The sequence below is a fragment of the Mus musculus genome, chromosome 15 (genome assembly GCF_000001635.26).
Source record: "Mus musculus strain C57BL/6J chromosome 15, GRCm38.p6 C57BL/6J".
In the NCBI taxonomy this organism is placed as follows: Eukaryota; Metazoa; Chordata; class Mammalia; order Rodentia; family Muridae; genus Mus; species Mus musculus.
In genome coordinates, this window is record NC_000081.6 from 36590559 (window position 1) to 36611873 (window position 21315).

The 21315-nt window shown below is 42.7% G+C and overlaps 1 protein-coding gene across 2 annotated transcripts; it reads right to left on the reverse strand.

Moving 5' to 3' along the window:
• Positions 1 to 5099: 5099 nt before the first annotated feature.
• Positions 5100 to 19023, reverse strand: Pabpc1 (poly(A) binding protein, cytoplasmic 1). 2 transcript variants are annotated; one of them, XM_011245339.3, is made up of 16 exons: positions 18977 to 19023; positions 17756 to 18215; positions 15186 to 15379; positions 14884 to 14999; positions 12288 to 12427; positions 10757 to 10851; positions 10312 to 10449; positions 10035 to 10130; positions 8647 to 8919; positions 8394 to 8484; positions 7644 to 7754; positions 7415 to 7569; positions 6899 to 6983; positions 6406 to 6536; positions 6005 to 6097; positions 5107 to 5541 (listed from the first exon to the last, which is right to left on the reverse strand). In XM_011245339.3, the coding sequence occupies exons 2-15, from the start codon at positions 17946 to 17948 to the stop codon at positions 6005 to 6007; spliced, it is 1911 nt and encodes a 636-aa protein (XP_011243641.1). In that variant the 5' UTR covers positions 17949 to 18215; positions 18977 to 19023; the 3' UTR covers positions 5107 to 5541. The 2 variants fall into 2 exon arrangements, with proteins under 2 accessions (NP_032800.2, XP_011243641.1); NM_008774.3 differs by lacking the exon at positions 18977 to 19023 and having other exon boundaries at positions 5100 to 5541; positions 17756 to 18415.
• Between the last annotated feature and the right edge of the window lie 2292 nt (positions 19024 to 21315).

A 21315-nucleotide genomic window follows, 5' to 3' on the forward strand; every position in this document is an offset into this window, starting at 1 on the left:
CATGACAATGAACTCAAGTTGAAGAACATTTATAAAATAATCTCAATTACAGAAAAGAAAGCAACAATAAACAAACAACAAACAAAAATCTGAGGAGCAGTAAGAAAGACAACTTAATTCCAGAGTTGCCCTAGACTGGCAAAGAGAAGGTGTGAGGTCATGGAAGGACTGACTGATTAGCTGCGTATCTCCCCAAATGGTGCAGCCTGTGTAAGATAACTCAGGAAGAACTCCTTCTCCCAAGGAAACAGATACGAGTGGGTAAAGGGAAGCAGCATCCATCAGACTGAGTTAGTGGTATCTGGAATCCCAGGGGTCCAGGAGACCGAAGTTACTGCCCAACTCAGCCAGACCGCATCAATACACAGACAAGCAGACAGGCAGACAGACAGCATGGTGGTCCCTGGTTTAATCTTCGTTCCATAAAGAAAGATGGGTGGGGATGCACAAGCAGCAAAGGGTTCAGCCTAGTCTGTGAGGATCCCCAGCACTCTCCTACACCGAGCTGTGCCTACAGTGAGCAGCACCTGCTGCAAATGCAGACGCTCGCCTCCGCCTGGGTGCTTGCTGGGGTGGGTCTGCCTGCATCCGCCTGTGTCTGCCTTCCAGAGGCTAAAGCCTCCCTCATCTAGAACCCCAGCATTCAGGCCAGATCTCATTGCAAAGCTCTGGCTTGTCTCTGCTGTCATCATAGGCCTCTTCTTGCAATGGCAAATCTCCTTCCTAACCATTGACAGGAGGTGAAAAGCAAAGTTATCAATATGAAACTTTCCAAAAAATTAAAAAAAAACAAAAACAAACCTAAACTAAAATTTAGGGCTGGAGAGATGGTTCAGAGGTTAAGAGCCATCTGTTTTTACAGAGCAGCTAGGTTTGATTCCTGGCACCCACAGGGTAGCTTGCAACTCCAGTTCCAAGGACTCTTGATGCTTCTGGCCTCCAGAGAGGTACCAAGAATGAAGTGGTGCAGATGTGCACATAGGTAAAGCATTCACAGTTAAAATAGAAAGCTAATTTTCAAAGGAGAAATTTAAGTGTAGGTTTAAGTTCACAAATAGGACACACTTTACGACATTTAACTTTATAATCCATTAAGAATCTACATTTTAGCCTGATTTTTCAGACACTCTGAAATAACTTTTCTCTTTGGAAATCATATGAAAACACTAATTGTCCTTCAGTGATGTGTTCCACTGTCCCAGGAGAACTGGGCCTTGTTCCAGTGCAATACATCAAATCGCAGCAATGTTCACTGTAGCCTAACACCCAACACTGTTGTACGGATTCCTGCCTACACACAAGCTTATCTTTATAGCCAAGAACTAAAACCACAAGTTTATACACACAAGACAATGGATAAACTTTCATATATTCACATGTTGTCTCAAGGTAGCCAACAGTACTGCTATATATGATGTAGATAAACAGATATACTAGCCCACAGAAACCAAGCACAGGAACTTGTAAGTTCATTTAAAGTTTAAGAACTACCATACACACACAAATGAATTCCATCAGCAATCATAAACATCTATTAATGTGTTCTATCAATGGACATGTTTATGTAATATACAAATCCCTTGACTACAGAAGGAATGCTAATTTGAGGTTAATACTCCACGCTACCTAAGTTTTCCTGGACTATTGTCAGCTTGTATGTTTTCCTACCCTTTTAGAGGGTACAAACTTGCCCAAACGTGCACACACAACCTACAGCAGGTAAGCCACATCAACAACACAGCACTTGAAACCAGGCATAGTCACAGCCACATCTGAAAGGTATCCAAGGGGCAGGAGTGAGAAGGTGGCAGTGCAGATAGGTTCTAGTTGCATCAGAGTAAACATAAAGGCCTGGTTTGACTGTGCAGGCTTATTCCATGGTCTCCTCCACTAGCCTAGAAGAACCAGACAGTGCACTGCTGGACTTGGCTTCCATCAGAGTTGGAACACGTTCATTAACCTGTTCTAAATTGAGGCTCGCCATAAGTGCATAGCCTGGACCCTCACTTTATCTCAAGAGTAAGAAATTCAAAGTACATAGTATCTCACAGGAGGTTGACCTAAGCTGGAGCAAAAGGAGTAATGGCACGTTGCATCCTGGGAACAAAGCACATTAACCTCACTTTTACCTGTGTGAGCACATGCAGAAATGGAAAGTCTAGTTTCCAGTTGGCCCTTACACAGTTCCACTTCAGCATATCAGTTGTCTTCACTGCTATCCAGCTCAAAATCTATCGTGAAGCTATGCAAGTTTAAAGTCATAATCAAAAAAGTAAATTAGACAAAAATGATAGCTTCTGGATATACTGTCAACACCCTTGGTGTTTCCAAGTCACCCTCAATTCTCAATAAGCAAAAACTGTTCCAAGGGGAAACTGGTTAAGTTTAAGACATCTTTAATGTTATCAACATAGAACTCCTAGCCAACAGCACTGCAACACTATGTTGCAAGTCTCCTGTCCAAACTTACATTACGCCCATTTCTCTGAAGGGCATGTCATTCTTCCTACTGCTTGTTAAAATGACTTGTCTTGGGAGCTGGAGAAGGGGCTTGGTGGCTAAGAGCAGTTACTGCTCGTGCAGAGGCCACCCATTATTCATGGTGGCTCACAACTTTCAGTTGATTTGAGGCCCTCATCTAGGTTCCCTGGGCATCAACCAGGCACACAGATGGTATAAACTCAGCACATAAGATGAAAGCAAACAAACATGTCTGCATCGTAACTGGTACTCACTTTAAAAGGACAAAACATGGAGGTTGGAGAGATCAACAACTCATTACAACAGCCATGTGTAATGGGATCTGATGCCCTCTTTGGTGACTGAAGACAGCTACAGTGTACTCACAGTGTACTCGTACTTATGGCCCTAAACAAATCCTCTAACATGTATAACTCAAGCAGTAAACCGTAAATCTCACCTGTAAGAATACTGTTAGGTGCCGGGGCCTAGCAAACACAGAAGTGGATGATCACAGTCAGCTATTGGATGGGTCACACGGCCCCCAATGGAGGAGCTAGAGAAAGCACCCAAGGAGCTAAAGGGATCTGCAACCCTATAGATGGAACATTATGAACTAACCAGTACCCCTGAGCTCTTGACTCTAGCTGCATATGTATGAAAAGATGGCCTAGTCGGCCATCACTGCAAAGAGAGGCCCATTGGACTTGCAAACTTTATATGCCCCAGTACAAGGGAACCCCAGGGTCAAAAAGGGGGAGTGGATGGGTAGGGGATTGTGGGGGTGGGTATGGGGGACTTTTGGGATAGCATTGGAAATGTAAGCGAGGAAAATACCTAATTAAAAAAAAGAATGCTGTTAGGTAGCCGGGCAGTGGTGGCGCACGACTTTAATCCCAGCACTTGAGAGGCAGAGGTAGGCGGATTTCTGAGTTGGCTACACAGAGAAACCCTGTCTTGAAAAACAAAAAATCAAAAATATACTGTTAACTCAAGTCCTTGCCACAAGCTACTGTAAGTCAGTTTCAATTTCCACTTGAAAAGCCCAGCAGTGATATCACACACCTTTAAAACCAGCACCCAGGTGAGAAGCAGGTGGGTCTGGTTTACAGAGCTAGACCCTGACTCGAAAAGCCAAGTCAACTCTGCAAATAAACTCTTTACATATCTGTAACAATTTCTGTAGGACATAGATTTTGCAGACTTACTGCTTCTGCCCATCATCTATTAACAAAGCTGTTTAAAACAAATGTGCTGTATTTTCCTATTCCTTGAGAAATTAATTCCAATCACAGAACAAAAAAAGCCAGTCTAGGCATACCCTATGTCCCTGAATGTCACAAAAACAGCTTTTCAAATTAGAACCTGCTTCAAAACATCAAAACCTAAAACTTTACTAAATTTAAGATGCTTATTATTTCTCTGCCTTCCCAAGGAATCTTCAAAAGCCAAATCTGGTGATATTCTGTGATCCCAACACTTAAAAAGATGGGTGTCAGGGTGACCAGAAATTCCAGGCCAAATAGGGCAATATGGAATCCCTGTTTCAATCAACTGAAGGACACAGACCAAAAGCAAACCAGGATTCCCGGTCTAGTCAGGCCAAAAGTGATTCCAGGGAGAAGCCATAAGATGAGGTGCCATTTTATATGCATGTATTTGACCCCAATTTTAGCAGTCCTAAAATGATATGCAGCTAGTGGGGCCAGAACTGGCTATATGATAGTATATGCCCATAATCCCAGCATTCAGCAAAACTGCCAAATTTGAAGCCAGCCTCATTTAGATGGCAATAGGTCAGCCATCTAAATAATTACAGGCACTTTTTTTTTTGAGACAGGGTTTCTCTGTGTAGCCCTGGCTGTCCTGGAACTCACTTTGTAGACCAGGCTGTCCTCAGAAATCCGCCTTGCCTCCAAAGTGCTGGGATTAAAGGCATGCGCAACCATGCCCCGCTACAGTGGGACTTTTAATCCCACCAGGTTGGAGGTAGAGGAAGGGCAATCTCAATTCTAGGCTATCAGGGCTACATATTTAGACCATACCTCAAAAAATAAAGCTGTATTTCCAAAGTACAAGTTGCTTGGGTACAAGCTTATGTCAAGGTCATAAACCAATCCCAACTTGTCCATCTTTACTTTCCAAGTGGTCTGGGTGAGGCACAGACGGTACTTAACTACCTCAAAGCTGGTAGGGTTAAAAGTAGCACAGGGTAGTCATGGTGCCTACTATGCCATTTTTCCCAATACATTGGGTAGCTACTGTGACTCACATCTTACCAAAAAAAAAAAAAAAAAAAAAAAAAAACCAGGTGAATTTATTTTGTAGCACAGAAACCATACTAATGGTAAGTTGGTATGTTAAAAACAAGCTAACTATACACAGAAGAGCTCAATAAATTAATGTGGGTAGCTGAGAACACACTAGAATTGTGAAAACGATGAGACATACATAACGAACCCAAAACTTGAGTGGCTAAGGCTAGCCAGCAACAGAGAGATTGTCTAAATCCACACCACCCCCAAACTGCGTATGCTTCACAGAATTGGTAGCTGCTTTCAGCTCTGTACTATTAAGTCAGCAACTACCGCTACATCTGCCAATTGCCCAGAGAATCAAAGTAAATAAAAGCATAACCATCTACTGTTTAAGGAATTTTTATTAAAGCAAGAATTTTATAATCCAAATTACGTTTCCTTGCTCAGTCATCAGTTCTGCTCCTTAAAACAGAGCTGATGTCCCAAGCTATTCCACAGTAAAGAATTACAAAATTAAAGAAAGGAATGCTTTAAATTTTTGTACTTTGCTGAAAATTCTTTTCCCAGGGTCTATAAAACATTAATTTGTTTTTATATTTTACTATTTTTTTGTATTTTTTTGTTGTTTTAAATCAAGTAATCTAGGACTAGCACTGTTTGCTAGACCTGGCATTTGCTCGGTACATAAGGTTCAAAGTTTCCTTTCCTTTTTTTATTTATTTTATATTTTGCAATGTTTTTTTTCATAATATTTAAATTTTTCGATGTTTAAGATATTTTTCTTCGGTGAAGCACGAGTTTCTGTTCGTGGTCCCTGATCAATCTGTAAATGTTAAAAAAAGACATAATTAAAGCCCCTGCCTGAATTCAGTGGGTCAGTCTGCTGCCTGTTTGTACTGGCACAGCCACACCCACTCCTTTAATACTCACAGCTATCACATCACATACAACATGGCCCACAAAAAACAGGATTCTAGTATCTTTTTACTACTGACCTTACTATATATACTCAACCAAGCACTAACAGTTTCCTGGTAGTGGGACAGAGAGAGGTCCAAGAAACTGCTTAAAGCCATCACCCAATTTTTTAAAAAGTACCGATTATGAAAGCCAACTTCCGTTACAGGGCATTGCATACAATTTACTATGCAAAATCTGTTTCCAAGTATTGACTTAAAATTGCTGATCAGTATTTAAGGTGAAAAAGATTTCGTTATGTATATACCCCTCTGGAAAGCTGACCTAATGTCCTTATGTCTGGAACAAGCGGGCGAGGGAGAACTCACTTAGACAGTTGGAACACCAGTGGCACTGTTCACTGCTTTCTGGGCAGCCTCTTTCGCTTGGTGGGCTTGTAGTACAGCTACAGCTTCATCAACCTGGAAAACATAATGGTTCAAGGAAATTAATTCTCACCCAAACACTTTAAAATGAGCCCTAAGTAGCAGCATTCATGAATCCGGCTGCAGGAGCTGAACAAACTGATCTGAGCAAGCTTTGCAATCTACTAGCAGTAAGCTTTGAGCAAGTTACCCAAAATAGAGAAAACAAGCACTACAGGTTTATCACAGGTTTGTAGTCAGTATTTACATATAAAGCCTAATTGTATACTCATTTGTATAAGGGCTCCATTTACATGTTCTGAAGAATAAACCTGTGAAGGACATAGGCTGAAAGCACAAAATACCTTTGAGCGGAGAGACTCTGGAGACTCGAGCATGTGAAGTAATTCTGAGTTATCAATCTCCAACAGCATGCCAGTGATTTTACCAGCAAGAGAAGGGTGCATGGCTTGGATAAGAGGAAACAGCCGTTCACCTAGAACAACAGACACTCTAATCAGAGTGGCAATGGCTATTATCAACCAGGGGTTTAGGAACCTACCTTATTTAATATAGAGTATGTACTAGCTACCACACCCGTATGTATAGCACAATCTGTCACAAGGCAGTCACTTCTCTGGTGGTATCAGTTCCTCAAGTGTTTGGTATTAACATAGACAATGCTTCTTTGTTTCAAGGCTAGAGTGGAATGTCAATGGCAAACAGTAGCCCACCATGTTTTCTAGTATTCCTTCACATACCATCCTAAGCCATCTCATTTTAGGTGCAAAGTGTCTAAGTGGTCCTTGTTATTTTCGTCAACTCTAACTGACAGACCAAGACAACAAAGTTACTTACCCAACATTTGCTTCTGCTCTTGCGGGGGCGCAGATGCCAACATGGAAGCAGTTAAAGGTTCTTGACCTTGCACATGAACAGCAGGCTACACATAAAACAGAAAACCCTCTTAATATTGAAGTAATGAGACATAAACCAGCCATCTCTCAACGGATAGTCATAGGAAGGACAGAGTGCTACCTGAATTTGATCTAGAGAAGCTGAGAGAAATACTGACTAAAGGTCAGCAAGTACAGATAACCAACCCCATGTGGCACATCTGTGCTTGAGATGCAATTACATTTTAGTCTTCTTTATAGTTTTTGGTTCCAGGACTAGGAAAAAGATTAAGTCTAATACACCCATCCTAAACAAGACACCACATAGGGAGACTGCTGGCTGCCCGTCAACTTTCTTCACATAGAACCTTAATAAGATGGCCCAGGTAAGTCTATGCTCATAGCTTGTGCAGTTACCATCAGACCTTGGATTTCAGCTGAACATTATGACCCTTGCAAATAAATGATTAAACTGTACCTGTTGCATGGTAACTTGTGGCTGTGCATTAAGATGTTGCTGGGGATTGCGGACTCCCGCAGCATATTTATACTGGGGAACGGTGCGGACAGCAGGAGTGGCTGCAGCAGCAGCAGCTGCAGGACGTGGACCCATTGTCTGTGTTGATGTGTTAGCTAAAGAGAAAAATGACTTTAATTGTGCCATTTTAAATTGGGGATCAATCTTTACAGAGAGGTTTAAGACTCACCAACACGCTGTGTTGACATGACTCGTGGAACCTGTGAGGAAGCTGGTCTCATCGTACTAAATGGTGGTCTAGGAGCAGCTGGGCGGATAGCACCGGGCATATTCTGGAATGCTGCATTCAAAAGAAAGACCCTGTATGAACTAGGAACTTCACTAAGTGAGTCAAAGCCTAAGCTTTCCTAGGGCCAAGGGTTTATGAAAAGCCAAAAGACCCTTACAGAAAGTGAGTTTCAATTTAATATCTGAGATTAAAATTTAAAAAAAAAAAAGCAGGATTAAAAAGTAACACCAAGTGCTCCTGAAACCCAGCTTGTTATATACCATGGCCAAGGACCAAAATGCCACACATTACCCTGTAGAATGAAAGCTATTGCTACCAAGGCAAATTAAGAATTGAAGCAAATACCCACTGATGGCATTTTTTTTCCTTTGTTTTTAAACTTGGAGCTGGGTATGACAATCAGTCCAATACCCATCTTAGCAGTCACAAAGATAAGGTAGGAGGCTTGCTAGTTCAGGGCCAGCCTAAGCTACACATCTAAAAATCAAAAAAAGCCAAATCTAACAACTATAAATTATCAGGAGCAATTTAATCACTACAATAGGACAAATTTGCCTCATATGATAGCACTGGGGAATTGAACCCACAGCCTAGCACATGGGAAGTTAATTGTTATATCACTGAGCTACACACATGCCCCCACTCCCACCCCAAGTCTCCAATTCCCAGACACAACTAAATGAGGCTTACGATGAGGTCTGGCACCCTGAGCAGTCCAGCGAGGACTTGGTCTTAGTTGAGCAATTTGGCTAGGAGGATAGTATGCAGCACGGTTCTGAGTCTGGGTAAAGAAAATAAGTCCACAAAACACAACTATCATTACATGCTCTCAAAACAACTGACTCTACCACCCTTGTCATTTGTCTTCCCAATCGAATAACTTAGTGCTTTATCGTGGAGAGCTTATGAAGCCAACCTGACTTAGTTTCTTCTTCACACTCACCTGTGGGATAGCTGCCATGAAGTAACCTGAAGGAGGTGCTGGCTGGTAGGGGTTGATCACGGGGTTGGGCACAGCTCGTACACTTGCCATCCTCTGCATATACTGGTTAGTGAGGTGAGCCTGGCGCTCTTCTTTGCGCTGAGCTAAAGCTACATACAGTGGCTTCGTGGCCACAATTCTACCATTCATCTCTGTAACTGCTTTAGTGGCTTCTTCAGGGGATGAGAAACATACAAAACCAAACCCTTTGCTGCGCCCACCCTCCATCATTACCTATAAAGAAAAAAGAAAGTTAGGGAAATGATAGAATAACCAAGAACTGTCTCTTATACTCAGTCATTGAACCAAATAATCTTGTTAATGCTAGAACCATCCTGTATTAACTGAGTTAGTTCCTTACAATCAATACTTAAGAGCATTCAAGGTATAGACATGTAATATTACATCTATTATCTGTGGTAGCAACGAGAATAGAATTGCACAATTAAAGTCCAACATGAAACAGTCCTCCTTAAATCAAGACAACCACACAGGCACATCATTAAATGATTTAAACTGCATTCAAAGGACAAGACTACTTCTTATTCTACTGACAAATCTGTTAAGAGGAGGAGATGCCCAGGATTGTCTCCATCTGAACACACGTCACCTCAGCAATTCCAGGCAGTGTTGGAAGTTTTGTCACCAGGACACAAAGGACCTTTATTTGCCATTTTAATCATCCCTTTGTATTACTTGGCAAACCTGGTTTTATTTTAGTAAATAAAAGCTAAACTCATGTCTTTAGTTTAGTTTTGTAGTTTAGTTTGCCAGCCCTGTGACCCCCAGAAAAGTTTATACTATATTTTATGTCCCTACCATATACTACCAGCAAAAGTCAATTCAAACACCATTCAGGTACAACACTGAAATGAAAGACCTTCAAAAACACTAGAAATACTAAATCTAGAAAAAACTGCACGCTAAAACACAGGGCAAGCCAAGCATGCCTATGTTTCTTATTTGCATTTACCCAATATACCTGTAAATATTTTGTTTCTAACAAAGTCTAAGTCTACGTAAGTCTACGGACATGTCTGGGAAATCAGAATTAAGGGGCAAGGTAGCCACAAATCATGGACACTGGATAAAACACCCACAGCTTAAGTTCTTAAACCAAAATCCTAGAATTTAGGTTAGAATCCTATTGCTTTGCAATCTGACTCCCAAGGTTTTTTTGAAATAGGATCTTTTCTACTTGGGGGGAGGCTGACTACCCAGAATGAACTATGTAAGTCAACAGGTATCAGTGAACACAGTTAGTGATAGAGCAGAACCTAAGGATCAAAAACTCCCTAGCTTAAAAATTTACTCACACAATCTCAACTCAAAGTATAGTGCACACTTACTTTTGCACTGGTGATTGTACCAAACGGAGAAAACTCCTTCCGGAGACGCTCATCATCAATCCCGTCATCAAGATTTTTCACATAAAGGTTCACACCCTGAAAAGAAGAGAACTATGAAGAGAGGCAGGAAGACTATCGTGCTACCTAAGCACACCTGTTACTGTAGAGCCCACATCTCTTCTCTTCCCTCCCAACCTGTTACCTGGAAGTAACTGAAATGAACATAAAACAGGTTTCCTCATCCCTGTCTTATGTGCTTGTTCGAGTAAATATGAACCTGATATCTGGTGATCCTATCTTGCTTCATCTGCTCAAATTTGCGCTTAAGTTCCGTCTGCCGTTCCACTTTTTTCTGAGCTCGTCCAACATAAATCTGTTTTCCATTGAGCTCCTTCCCATTCATCTCATCCACAGCCTTATAGAAACCAAAAAAAAGGACAACAAAAAACACTTCCGTTACTTGCGAAATACATATATCTCATTAACAAGAAAAATTTGTCCAATTACTAACATTAACAACAGACTCATCCCCAAATCTCCAGGCTATAAAGGGCGTACACACTCTAATACATAGAATGCAAATAACTGATTACAATACGGAAAGCTTCCATTAATGTCCGCATATAAATGTATACACATTTCAATAATGTATATAAATTTCAATACCAGAGCAAGTTTTATACCCGCCTTTGATAGAATAAAAAATGATTTAAGTCTCTTACTTTCTGCGCATCTTCATGCCTTTCAAAGCTTACAAATCCAAATCCTTTGGATTTTCCACTTTCATCTGTCATTACTTTCACACTTAAGGCAGGCCCTAAAAAAAGTAATTCAGAGTAATTCAGTAGTCCACTTAATGTACACATTTCATGTCCTAACATGTAACACAAAAGTCCCAGCCCTCCCAGCCCTAAGGTTTTACTGGTCTACCATATGCACTTCTAAATACTGTTTGATTTCTTTCAAGCTTATGGAAGATTTTATTCTTAGCTCAGTAGTTGTCCCTTTACATCATTAACTTGATTTTTCTTGTTCAAAATAATCCTTCAAAGCCTTCTGTTTTTCAACAGTAAGTACAGAGAATGGCTAGATCTGCAGGCATAAAATACCTGAAAGAATGTTTCTTAAAACACAAGTTCTGCCTTCCCCTTTTGTGGAGACCATAAGCAGGCTCAGGCACAGAAAGAACTAGGAGTGATTGAATGATGGCCCCCATACATCTCAATACTTGGTCCTCAGTTGATTGGTGGGCTTTGAGGTTTCCAAAGACCCATACCATAAAATGCTTTGTGGTTGTTGTAACAAGTAAGCTCTCAGCTGCTGTTCCACTGTCATGCCTACCTGCCACCATATCCCCTGCCATGACGGTCATGGATACACCTTAGACTGTAAGCCCCCTTAGCCGTAATGTCTTAGCACTTAGCAAAAGAAAAGACAGTGGTCTATAGCCAGGCTGTACAAGAGGTGGTGTAAGGTTTTTTTAAAAAATAAAATAAATTAAATTAAATAAAAATAATCCAATCTGCCTTTGGGAGGCAGCTAGTGGATCTCTCCAAGTCCAACCTTGTATATACATAGTAAGTCCAAGGCCAGAGACCCACCCCATACCACCAAAAAATGTTTTTTTATTTTAAAACTCCCAGGTGCAAGACAAATGATATACAAGAGAAACTTGACTGAATGAGGTGCAAAAAACATGACTGTCATCTTACATGATTGGTACTTGTGAAGAATCACAATTCCTTTTGCTTAAAAGAGGATTCAGCCCTGTGTGGTGCTTTGTGCCTTTAATTCCAGGACTCAGGAGGCATCTCTTGGGAGTTGTGTGCCTGCCAGAGCTGCAACTCTGAGGTCCTGTCTTTGTCAAAGCTCAACACAGCTTTATGATGTTAGATATAATACAGAACTAGATAAACAAACAAAAAAGGCCATTCCTAGGCTCAACAGAAAGGGAGGAAGTCACCTACAAATAATCCTGCCTTCCTCGTCTTTTACTCCAGGATCCCGACATCACCCACCTACCTCACACTAATGTCTGCACTCAGAGGATCTTACTTAATGTGGCAAACCCTTTACATCTCCTCAGCCACCCACGGCTCGTGTTGGTCACTGTACAGCATTCCACTTGCATATTACTCTTGTGCAGTGAACTATAGCCTAATTCAAATCAAGTGTTAAAACTTACTAGTCAAATATTAGTCATTAACTTTAGACAATTACTCTAAGTATAAAGATTTAACTTTGACACATTACCAAACTTGCCAAAGAGTTCCTTAAGGCGCTCATCATCCATGTCTTCTCCAAAGTTCTTGATGTAAACATTGGTGAACTCCTTTGCCCTGGCTCCAAGCTCTGCTTCTCGTTCCTTCCGAGATTTAAATCGTCCAACAAACCTAGTAAAATGTTTCATAAAGCTCAGATGAAGGCTGATGGTTTACAAAATATATCACAAAATAAAATGTCTTCACTGAATAAATTTTAAAAAACAATTTATAATTACAAAGGGAAGAGTTTTCTTTCAATGCACATTTGATCAAGTTAGCCAAGGGTTAAAGGGTTCACTCCTGTCAAGAGAAATAACTGTTCTGTGCCAAAAAGCCCTGCATACACGCGCTTCTTCATAGCTGTTTCAGAATGGTCCTACATTGTACCACCTCCTTAAACAGAAATTCTCAATTCTCTCTACTAATACAAGAGCTTGATCTAATTGCAGTATTATCAACATAACACTAAAACTCAATTCTTCCACATTATTAAATAAGATGACATAAATAATAAACACCAAAAGAAGAATACAAACTTCTGTAACCCCACACAAAAAATCAAAGTCAACTTGAAGGCTTCTTGTTCTCTGTTCAAAAGCACAGAAAACATAATGAGATTTAGTTTTTTTTTTTTTTTTTGGTTTTTCGAGACAGGACACAAAAAATCAAAGTCAACTTGAAGGCTTCTTGTTCTCTGTTCAAAAGCACAGAAAACGTAATGAGATTTGGTTTTTTTTTTTTTTTTTTTTTTTGTTTTTCTGCAGCTCTGGCTGTCCTGGAACTCACTTTGTAGACCAGGCTGGCCTCGAACTCAGAAATCCGCCTGCCTCTGCCTCCCAAGTGCTGGGATTAAAGGCGCGAGCCACCACGCCGGGCCAGATTTGATTTTTTTAATCCTCAAAATCATGGGCTTCTTCATGTAGTTTGGTAAAGAAGAAAGGATTTCATTGTAGACCAAACTTTCTGGTCTAAGTAATGCTTTAGCTTACTATGTCTTAGGACAGTCACCAAAACCACAGTTCAAAAGAAGAGAAACTGTATGTACACATTTAAACTGCTTTCTGATATGGTGCCTCATTATACACTTAAGCCAGCAACCAATTAGTCTTTACTTGGATCTTACCAGTACAGTATAGACATTCTTTTAATTTTTACTAAAGCACTGCCGTTGAGTTTTCCATTATGGTTACAAGTTGGGGCTATAGTCTTGGGTTTCAGTATTTGTAGGCTTTATGAGCTAAGCACCTCTACCTGAAAATCAAATATGCCAAAATCTCAAATTTTAAAACTGCTGGATTGCAAAGAACACTTTGGAGTTCCTATTTCTACATCTGAGATCAGCATTTCCTTCACTTTATAAATGAGTATTCTAAGAGTTGGGAGGTGGTGCGTGTCTTTAATCCCAACACTCGGAAGGCAGAGAGGCAGGTGGATCTGAGGTTGAGGCCAGAATAATGTACAGAGTTCAAGTACAGCCAGAACTAGAAAAGCCCTGGGGTGGGTTTTTCTTTTCTGTTTATGAAACCAGACCAATGTAACTTCATATTGGTTTCCAACTCGTGACAGGAATATGCTACCAGAGGTAGAATTTGTCATGAAAATGAATGGCACTGTCAACGATCATGCCACCACTGGAATTTACACATCTAGAAAGAACTTTCAGATCACTTAATAAGTGACCTTACACACTTAATGCGTGAGCTCAATTCTCCCAGATTAAGAGAAATCAATCTGCAAATTCAGCTGCGGTGGTAACATACCATTGATCCCAGCACTGAGGGGACAGGCAGGCAGATCTATTAAGTTCGAGGCCAGCCTGGTCTACAGAGTGAGTTCCAGGACAGCCAGGGCTACACAGAGAAACCCTGTCTCAAACAAAAACAAAAAAATAGATCTCCACTGACAACAGCCTTTTAATTTTCAGTGCCATTTGCCAAAGTTTTTAACTTGTGTTAAACCAGTTTATTTCAGATAAGAGAACAATACTTCAGAAAAGATGAATGGAAACCACCAGTGAGCTCTGAACTCAGACTACTGGGTGTCTTCTTGCAACATCTATCCATTTCTTTAGCTAGTTTCCCTAAACATGAATGAAATAGGCTGATGAACTAGTTCCTTAGTTTTTACCTGGTTCATTTTGGGTTTCTATGATGAGTAACTGACATTACTGATCATGAATGATTATGAAACCCAGCAAATATGAGTCAGTGCTATATGTATGTAAACACAGTTTGATGGATCTTTTTGAGATATTCTCATGTAGCCTAGCTAGGTTGATCCTCTGCCTCTATCTCTCAAGTGATGAAATTACAGGCATATACTAATCCAGTTACATTCTTTTGAGACAGTTTCAGTATGTAGGCCTGGCTGTTCTAACCTATGTAGACAAGGTGGGCCTCAAAGATCTTACAGAGATCTGCCTGCCTCCACTTCTACCTCTCAATTGCTGGGATTAATAAAGGCATGCTACTAAGTCCAGCTCCAGTTCGCTGTATTTTAAGAGCACATATTTACTTGTTTTTAAACTGATAGAGAACTATTAAAAGCAGACTGACCATATCCACTGTAGACGTAGCTATACTTACACTTTACGATCATTTAGAAGCATCCCATTCATTTTTTCAATAGCTCTTTCAGCTGCTTCCTGTGTTTCAAAGTGTACAAATCCATAGCCCTTGGAGCCATTTTCATCACAAACCACCTAGGGTGAAACAGAACACTCACTTTTCACTACTTGCTATTGCTTTCCTACTCTGTAGAAATGTTAGCCACCCAATCCCAGGAACTTCAGAAATAATGACAGTATTTAACAGACAGCACAAAGATCTCTTCCAAATCTAAAAGTAGCACAACGCTGCAAATACTAACCTGTTATAGCTCAGCTTACCTTACATGAAAGGATGTTACCAAACGCAGAAAACGTATCATATAGTGCTTTATTGTCGATGGATTTGTCCAAATTTTTAATGAATATGTTGCCTACTCCACTTTTGCGAAGTGATGGATCACGCTGAGACCACATGATGCGTACTGGCTTGCCCTTTATAACATCAAAATTCATGGTGTCCAAAGCACGTTCCGCTACAAGAGACACATTTTCAGAGTAAGTATTACTTCTAACACCTCATTAGCCACTTTGTATAAAATTACCAGTGACAGGGAGTAAAAGGATAGCCATGTGGCCTCAGCTCAACTTCCTCTTTAAAGTCAAGTCTTAATCATTGTAATGAACAATTTATCCCACTTATTTTTGGATAGTTATGCTTCACAACAAAAAACCTAGCCTATAATTTCAAGGCCCCAAAAAAGATTGAATACTTGTATTAAAAAAAAAAAGTGTACTATAAAAAGAAGTGCTAAAGCTGAAACTTTTTTTGGATACAGGATCTCTATGCAGCCCAGGCTGGCCTGGAGTCCAGCCACCTCTGCCATGTACCCATTACCTGTCTTAAATGAAAAAAAAATACTATCATTAAGTAAAGAGATGAGACCTTCAAGGGGGAAACAGTCCACTTGAACACCTGAAGCAAATTTCAAATCTCATAATAATTGTAGTTATTGACAGAACAAGTTTTTCAGCCACCTTTTCTCTTTTTCTTTCTTTTTCTTTCAGATAAGGTCTCACTGTGTATCTTTGGCTTTCCTGAACTCATGTAGCCCAGGCTAGCCAAGAACTCAACAGACAAACACATGTGCTGGGTTTAAGTGCAGAAAGCACCACAGTCCCCCCAACCACTTTTCTGTAAATGAAATTTCTAGCTCCTAGAGCACAGTAATCAGCAGCCAGCTCATTATCAATTGGCCACACCTCCTAAGCACCCCTGGTCCTGCTGACTTTGCTTGAGCTTGGGGTTTTTTTTAATGAGTCACATCTCCCTACAAAACTGAAAACTGGTCACTAGCAGAACCCTAGTCCATTACTGCAATCGGTAAGGAAATACTGTAAAAAGGAAAAAGCTGGTTTAAAAAAAATTGGTAAGATGGAACATTGAACATACAGCCACAAAATAAATGGAAGAAAGAAGAGGCAAGATTCTGAGCAGTTGGAATATTGGTCCACTGACACAAATGTATAAAGTTAACTATAACCATGGCAATTTGAGGTTCGGCTTTTCAAATCCCAGGACCTTTAAAACCTGGGCATGTCTGGATTTAAAAAAGAAAAGAAAACCACTAAGTTTCAAGTCTTTCAAGTTTTGTTTTCATAGAAGTTCTGGTTACTCTATCCCAAGCTACCTTCCTGTACCTTACATTCTGTCACCTGCCAGAGTTGAAAGCTGTAATGAAGTGACACTAAAAGTGCCCCTTAGAGAGCAAGGGGCAGGCCACCTGCTGTGCCCTTCTACAACTTCTGGCTTACCAGAGCATCACTTAAGATGCTGCTTACCCCAAATCTCACCTTTAATCTAGTGACCACTCTTTAATTCCAGTCTTCCTTACTAAAATAAAACCCAGAGCTGACTTCTAAATCAGAGTCATCTAGATTTAAAAACCCAACGATATCAGGCCATAGATCTTATCTGATTCTTAGATTTCTGTTTCAGTGAATTGTCAAACTTAAAACAAACTCAATGTGTTACTTCTTAATTATTGCCCAAGATTCATGGATATTCCAAACCACTTTACGAAAGAAAAATCAAAGAAGCTTTCATTAGTTGGATGCTATTAACTCAGCATAATTTGATCCAGGTTACCCTAATATTTAGGACCAAAACTGGTCAACATGTTTAAAATTCATAACCACAGGTGCTATTTTAGAAAAAATATACATATGTATACATTAAATAACGACTTCTATTAAACTTAAGATCTAATTTGTTTGAAAATGAGCCAAGGAGTCTGGTGCCCTAGAGTCTTCCACATCCCCTCCTCCACGGCATGGTTAAAGAATACTTCATCTAGGGAAAACCCCAAGCAATTATATATGGTATAAGGTGCCTTTCCTGGTCCACAGGTCAGAGATGTGCTATTAGGAACGAGCTTACGACCCTAAGGACCACCACCACCAGGCATCACCCTATTTAACTTTCTTCTAAAGCCTAGGGCTCCTCCCAGCGATTGAGCCACCGGCAGGAACAGGCCTCGGGCCTGTGAGGTTACAGGGTTCAACACGTGGTATTTCCCAACACTGAATCGTACTTCCTCCCCGGCCTGACTGCCGGGCCAGGGCAGGGGATGGAGGGGTACCTCCACCCGCCGCTCCAGGAGGGTACTCGAAACCCCCGAATCCCACAGCTTGTGGCGGGAGCGCGGTGAAGGCTATCTCAACCACCCTCCGGGCGCGTCATCGCCCTAAAGTTTGAGAGCGACCGATGGCGAGAAAATGGTCGCAGAGGAGGAAGTGCCGGCCCGCGAGGGGCTGCGGCGCCGTGCCCTCCCGCCCCCTCGCCCGCCCCGCTAGGCCCGCCGCCCCGGCCGCATGGCCGCCCGCCCGCCACCCTCCGGCCTGCCGCTCACCGTCCGCCGGCTGCTGGAAGTTCACGTACGCGTAGCCCAAGGAGCGGCGGGTGATCATGTCCCTGCAGACCCGGATGGAGAGGATGGGCCCGGCCGGGCTGAACTTCTCGTAGAGCATCGCCTCGGTCACGTCGGGGTGCAGGTCCCCCACGTACAGAGAGGCCATGGGGTAGCTGGGGGCGCTGGGGTTCATCTCGGCACGGCTGCCCGCGGGGCCGCAGGCCGCGACCTTTCCCGTGAGAGGAGGAGAGCGAGTGCGGGGCCGGGGGACGGAGCCGGGGGGAGGGGAGCGGGGGCGAGCGCAGAGGGACAAAATTCAACCGGAATCGACGCGTACTCAACGGCCGTGGAACCGGGGGAGCGAGGCTGGCGGTGCTGGGTCCGGGCGGCAGGAAGGCCTCGGTCTCTGGGTTCCTGCTTGGAGCTGCGGGGCCGCGGGCGGGCGGGTCGGTCTCGGCTGCTTCACCGGGTTATTTTATAAAAGAGGAAGAAAAAAAATAAAAGTCTCCGGCGGGGGAGACGCGGATTTTTTTGTAAATTTTTTTTGGGTTTTTTCAAAGGATTTTTTAGATTTTTTTTGGATTTTTTAATAATAAATGTGTGTTCCGAGCCCGGAGCACACACTCCGCACTCTCAGCACTAACCGCCGGGGAGAAGGGGAAGCACCGCCTCCTGCACCCTCTACTTATACCCCCCGCCGCACTCGCCCCGCCCACGCGCGTCTGACGCCAGGGCCCTACGCGAGCGACGGCGCCGGAGGAGGCGGAGGAAAGCGCAGAGGAAGGGAGAGGTGGCGGCGGCTGCCGCTGCTGCGGGCGTGGGGGTTGGGCCCGAGGCGGGGCGGGGCTTCTGCGCAGGCGCCACAGCCAGGGGCCGACTTCCCGCTGCGCAAAGCCAGGAAAGGGCGGGACGGCCAGTGGGCGGCCTCGGCGCGGCCGCTGGTCACGCCCCTTGCGCACACGCCCCGCCCCCGCCCGAAAGAGCGTTAACCCGTCAGCGCAGCGGGTGGGCAGCGCGCGGGGCTTCCGGGTTTCTGGGCGCCAACCGCCCCCCACGTGCGCGTCTAGTGGCGGCCTCTTCCCTCCGCCCCGGCTGAGGTTCTGCTTCGCTAGCCCCCCACCCCCGAGCGGCGCTGGAAACGGGTGGGCGGGCGTGAGCCTTGCCGGCCGGGTTTCCTAGGTGTGCGCGGAAGGAGGCAGGGTAACTGCCTCGTTCTCCTACCCGGACCGCACTACGAGTCCCAGCGGGCAGCGCCGCCACGCGCGTGGGCCGCGGAAGCGGTGCCTGCCGGGAGCTGGAGTTCTCAACGGCCGCGGGCTGGCTGACCTCAACCGGACCCCAACCGTCCCGGGCGTGACCCAGCACGGGTCCGCGGCCCCGACGAGGGGGAGGGGAGGGGATGGGATAAAGGCAGTTGGGAGTCTGGCGCTTAAGATGTTCTGTTGGAATCACTTAGCCACTTCCTACATTTTTTACAGTGGTAAAAAGGACTCGAAAAAAAAATTTTTTTTCCTTTAAAGTATGCGTTTCTCATAATTACTCGGTATCTGTCACTCTTACCCAAACAAACCTGGATAGCCTGCTTAACTAGGCGTGGTTGGCCACGCTTTTAACCCACTTCACCAGGCGTGGTGCCCACGCCTTTAACCCAGCTTTGGAAAGGCAGGAGGGGTTTGCAGATCTCTGAGGTCAGGGCCACCCTAATCTAGCTCTTGGATGCCAGGGTTTGGGGATTAATATAAATGATTGATAGGCACAAATATATCAACTCGTAGAAATGACATTACATCAACCCAAAAACTCCACTTTAGTAGGTTTTACAGTTTTTGAAGTCCTCTATAAACATCCTTTGACAATGATGTGTGGGAAGTGAAGCAAATAGTACTATTTTTACCGTTAATGGTGTCAGAAGTTAAATGACTGCTCAGCTCTTCAATGATCGTTAGCCTAGCCTATTGCCTAGTGTAAATTAGTTATAACTCTTCTCAGTTAGAATTTAAGTCCGGAGACTCTTACACAGATGCTGTCCCCTCTCCCCCATCTTCACCTCCCCACCCATATTGATGGAAGATAACAGTTTTGAAAAATATGTTGTATGCTTAACACATGAGTATCATTTAAGGCTGTTCTTTGTTTGTTTGTTTGTTTGTTTTTTTGTTTTTTCGGGACAAGATTTCTCTGGAGCTCTGGCTGTCCTGGAACTCACTCTGTAGACCAAGCTGGCCCGAACTCAGAAATCCGCCTGCCTCTGCCTCCCAATTGCTAGGATTAAAGGGGTGCACCACCACTGCCCGGCTTAAGGCTGTTCTTTAGGAAGACACATTATGCTATGTAATCTAAATCTGTTTACTCAAATAAGGCTCTAGTTAAAACAATAATTCATCAAAACACCACCGTTCAGTCTACTAGGAAAGTAGTTTAAAATCAATCCATTAGTATAGTCATTGAATGTCCATCGTGTGCTGGGTACCCTAAAGTAAAGATAACGAAGCAAAGTTCTTATCCTCAGGACGTTAATAATGGTTTTTCTGGTCACCATAAATATAAACCTGAAGGTGTAGTGAATATCGAATCCCAGCACTTTATCAGGTGGGATATTACTATTAGAATCTATTCTAAAATTTTTCTTCAAAATATGAAAGTGAAAATTCCATTGTTAGTGTTTAAAAGAAAACAACATCATTTTAGTACTTAAGCTCCTAGGCAAAGAGCAATATAAAACGAAATGAAAACGGAAGAGGCCTTTGAGAAAGCTGTCAGTATAACTCAGTGAAGGTGTTTATTGCCCTGCCTAACCTGAGTTGGATTCCCCAGGCCCAACATGATGGGAGGTAAGAACCAACTCCTGCAATATTCCTCTGAGCACACATTCCAAGGACATGAACATAAGACCGTTGTAATATGCAAAGATGGCAGCAAAAGTTAAAACCAGGTACAATCACTACCTTTACCTACTGTTTTTTACATATCCTCTTGAAAGAAAAGATTACCTTTAAAAATAAAAAGTGTGTGTTTGTGAGTGTATGCCACACATGAATGATGCTCACAGAGGTGAGACGAGGGTATCAGATCTGGAGCTGGAGATAGAGTTGGGTGTGAGCTGCCTAGTGTGGGTCCTGGAAATCAAACTCGGGTTCTTTGGGAGAGCAAGTGCTGCTACCCACTGAGCATATGTCTCTAGCATATGTCTTCTAATGGACCCCATGAAGACATGATTGTAAAGGGCAGAAGTAGGGGGAAATGGTCTACTTTGTCAGAGAGCAAGCATTTAGCAAGCACTAACTTAAATGAGGGCTGAGTGTTCTATAGCTCCCAGGTCTTACCTTCATTTTCCTCCAGAAAGAACTGTTACACATGTTTTAGCTGCGGATCTATTTTGTACACACTTCCAAACGGTTAAGTCCAATTAATAATTCAGCTTTCAGGATAACTTGGTACAGGAAATGGATGCTCTGGATGGTGGAGAGAAGAAGCATTCTACAATAGTCTTTCTTTCCACATTAATATATATATTTTAAAGACAAGATGTGTCTATGTAGCCCTGCCTGTGCTGGACTTCA

Excerpts from the sequence above, each read along its gene's own strand:
- Pabpc1 (NM_008774.3), bottom strand. The coding sequence starts at position 17,948 with ATGAACCCCAGCGCCCCCAGCTACCCCATGGCCTCTCTGTACGTGGGG. Across the intron at positions 10,852-12,287 it reads GGAACTCTTTGGCAAGTTTG|GGCCTGCCTTAAGTGTGAAA; the intron begins GTAATGTGTCAA and ends TACTTTTTTTAG. Across the intron at positions 7,755-8,393 it reads TCAGGGTGCCAGACCTCATC|CATTCCAGAATATGCCCGGT; the intron begins GTAAGCCTCATT and ends TTTTGAATGCAG.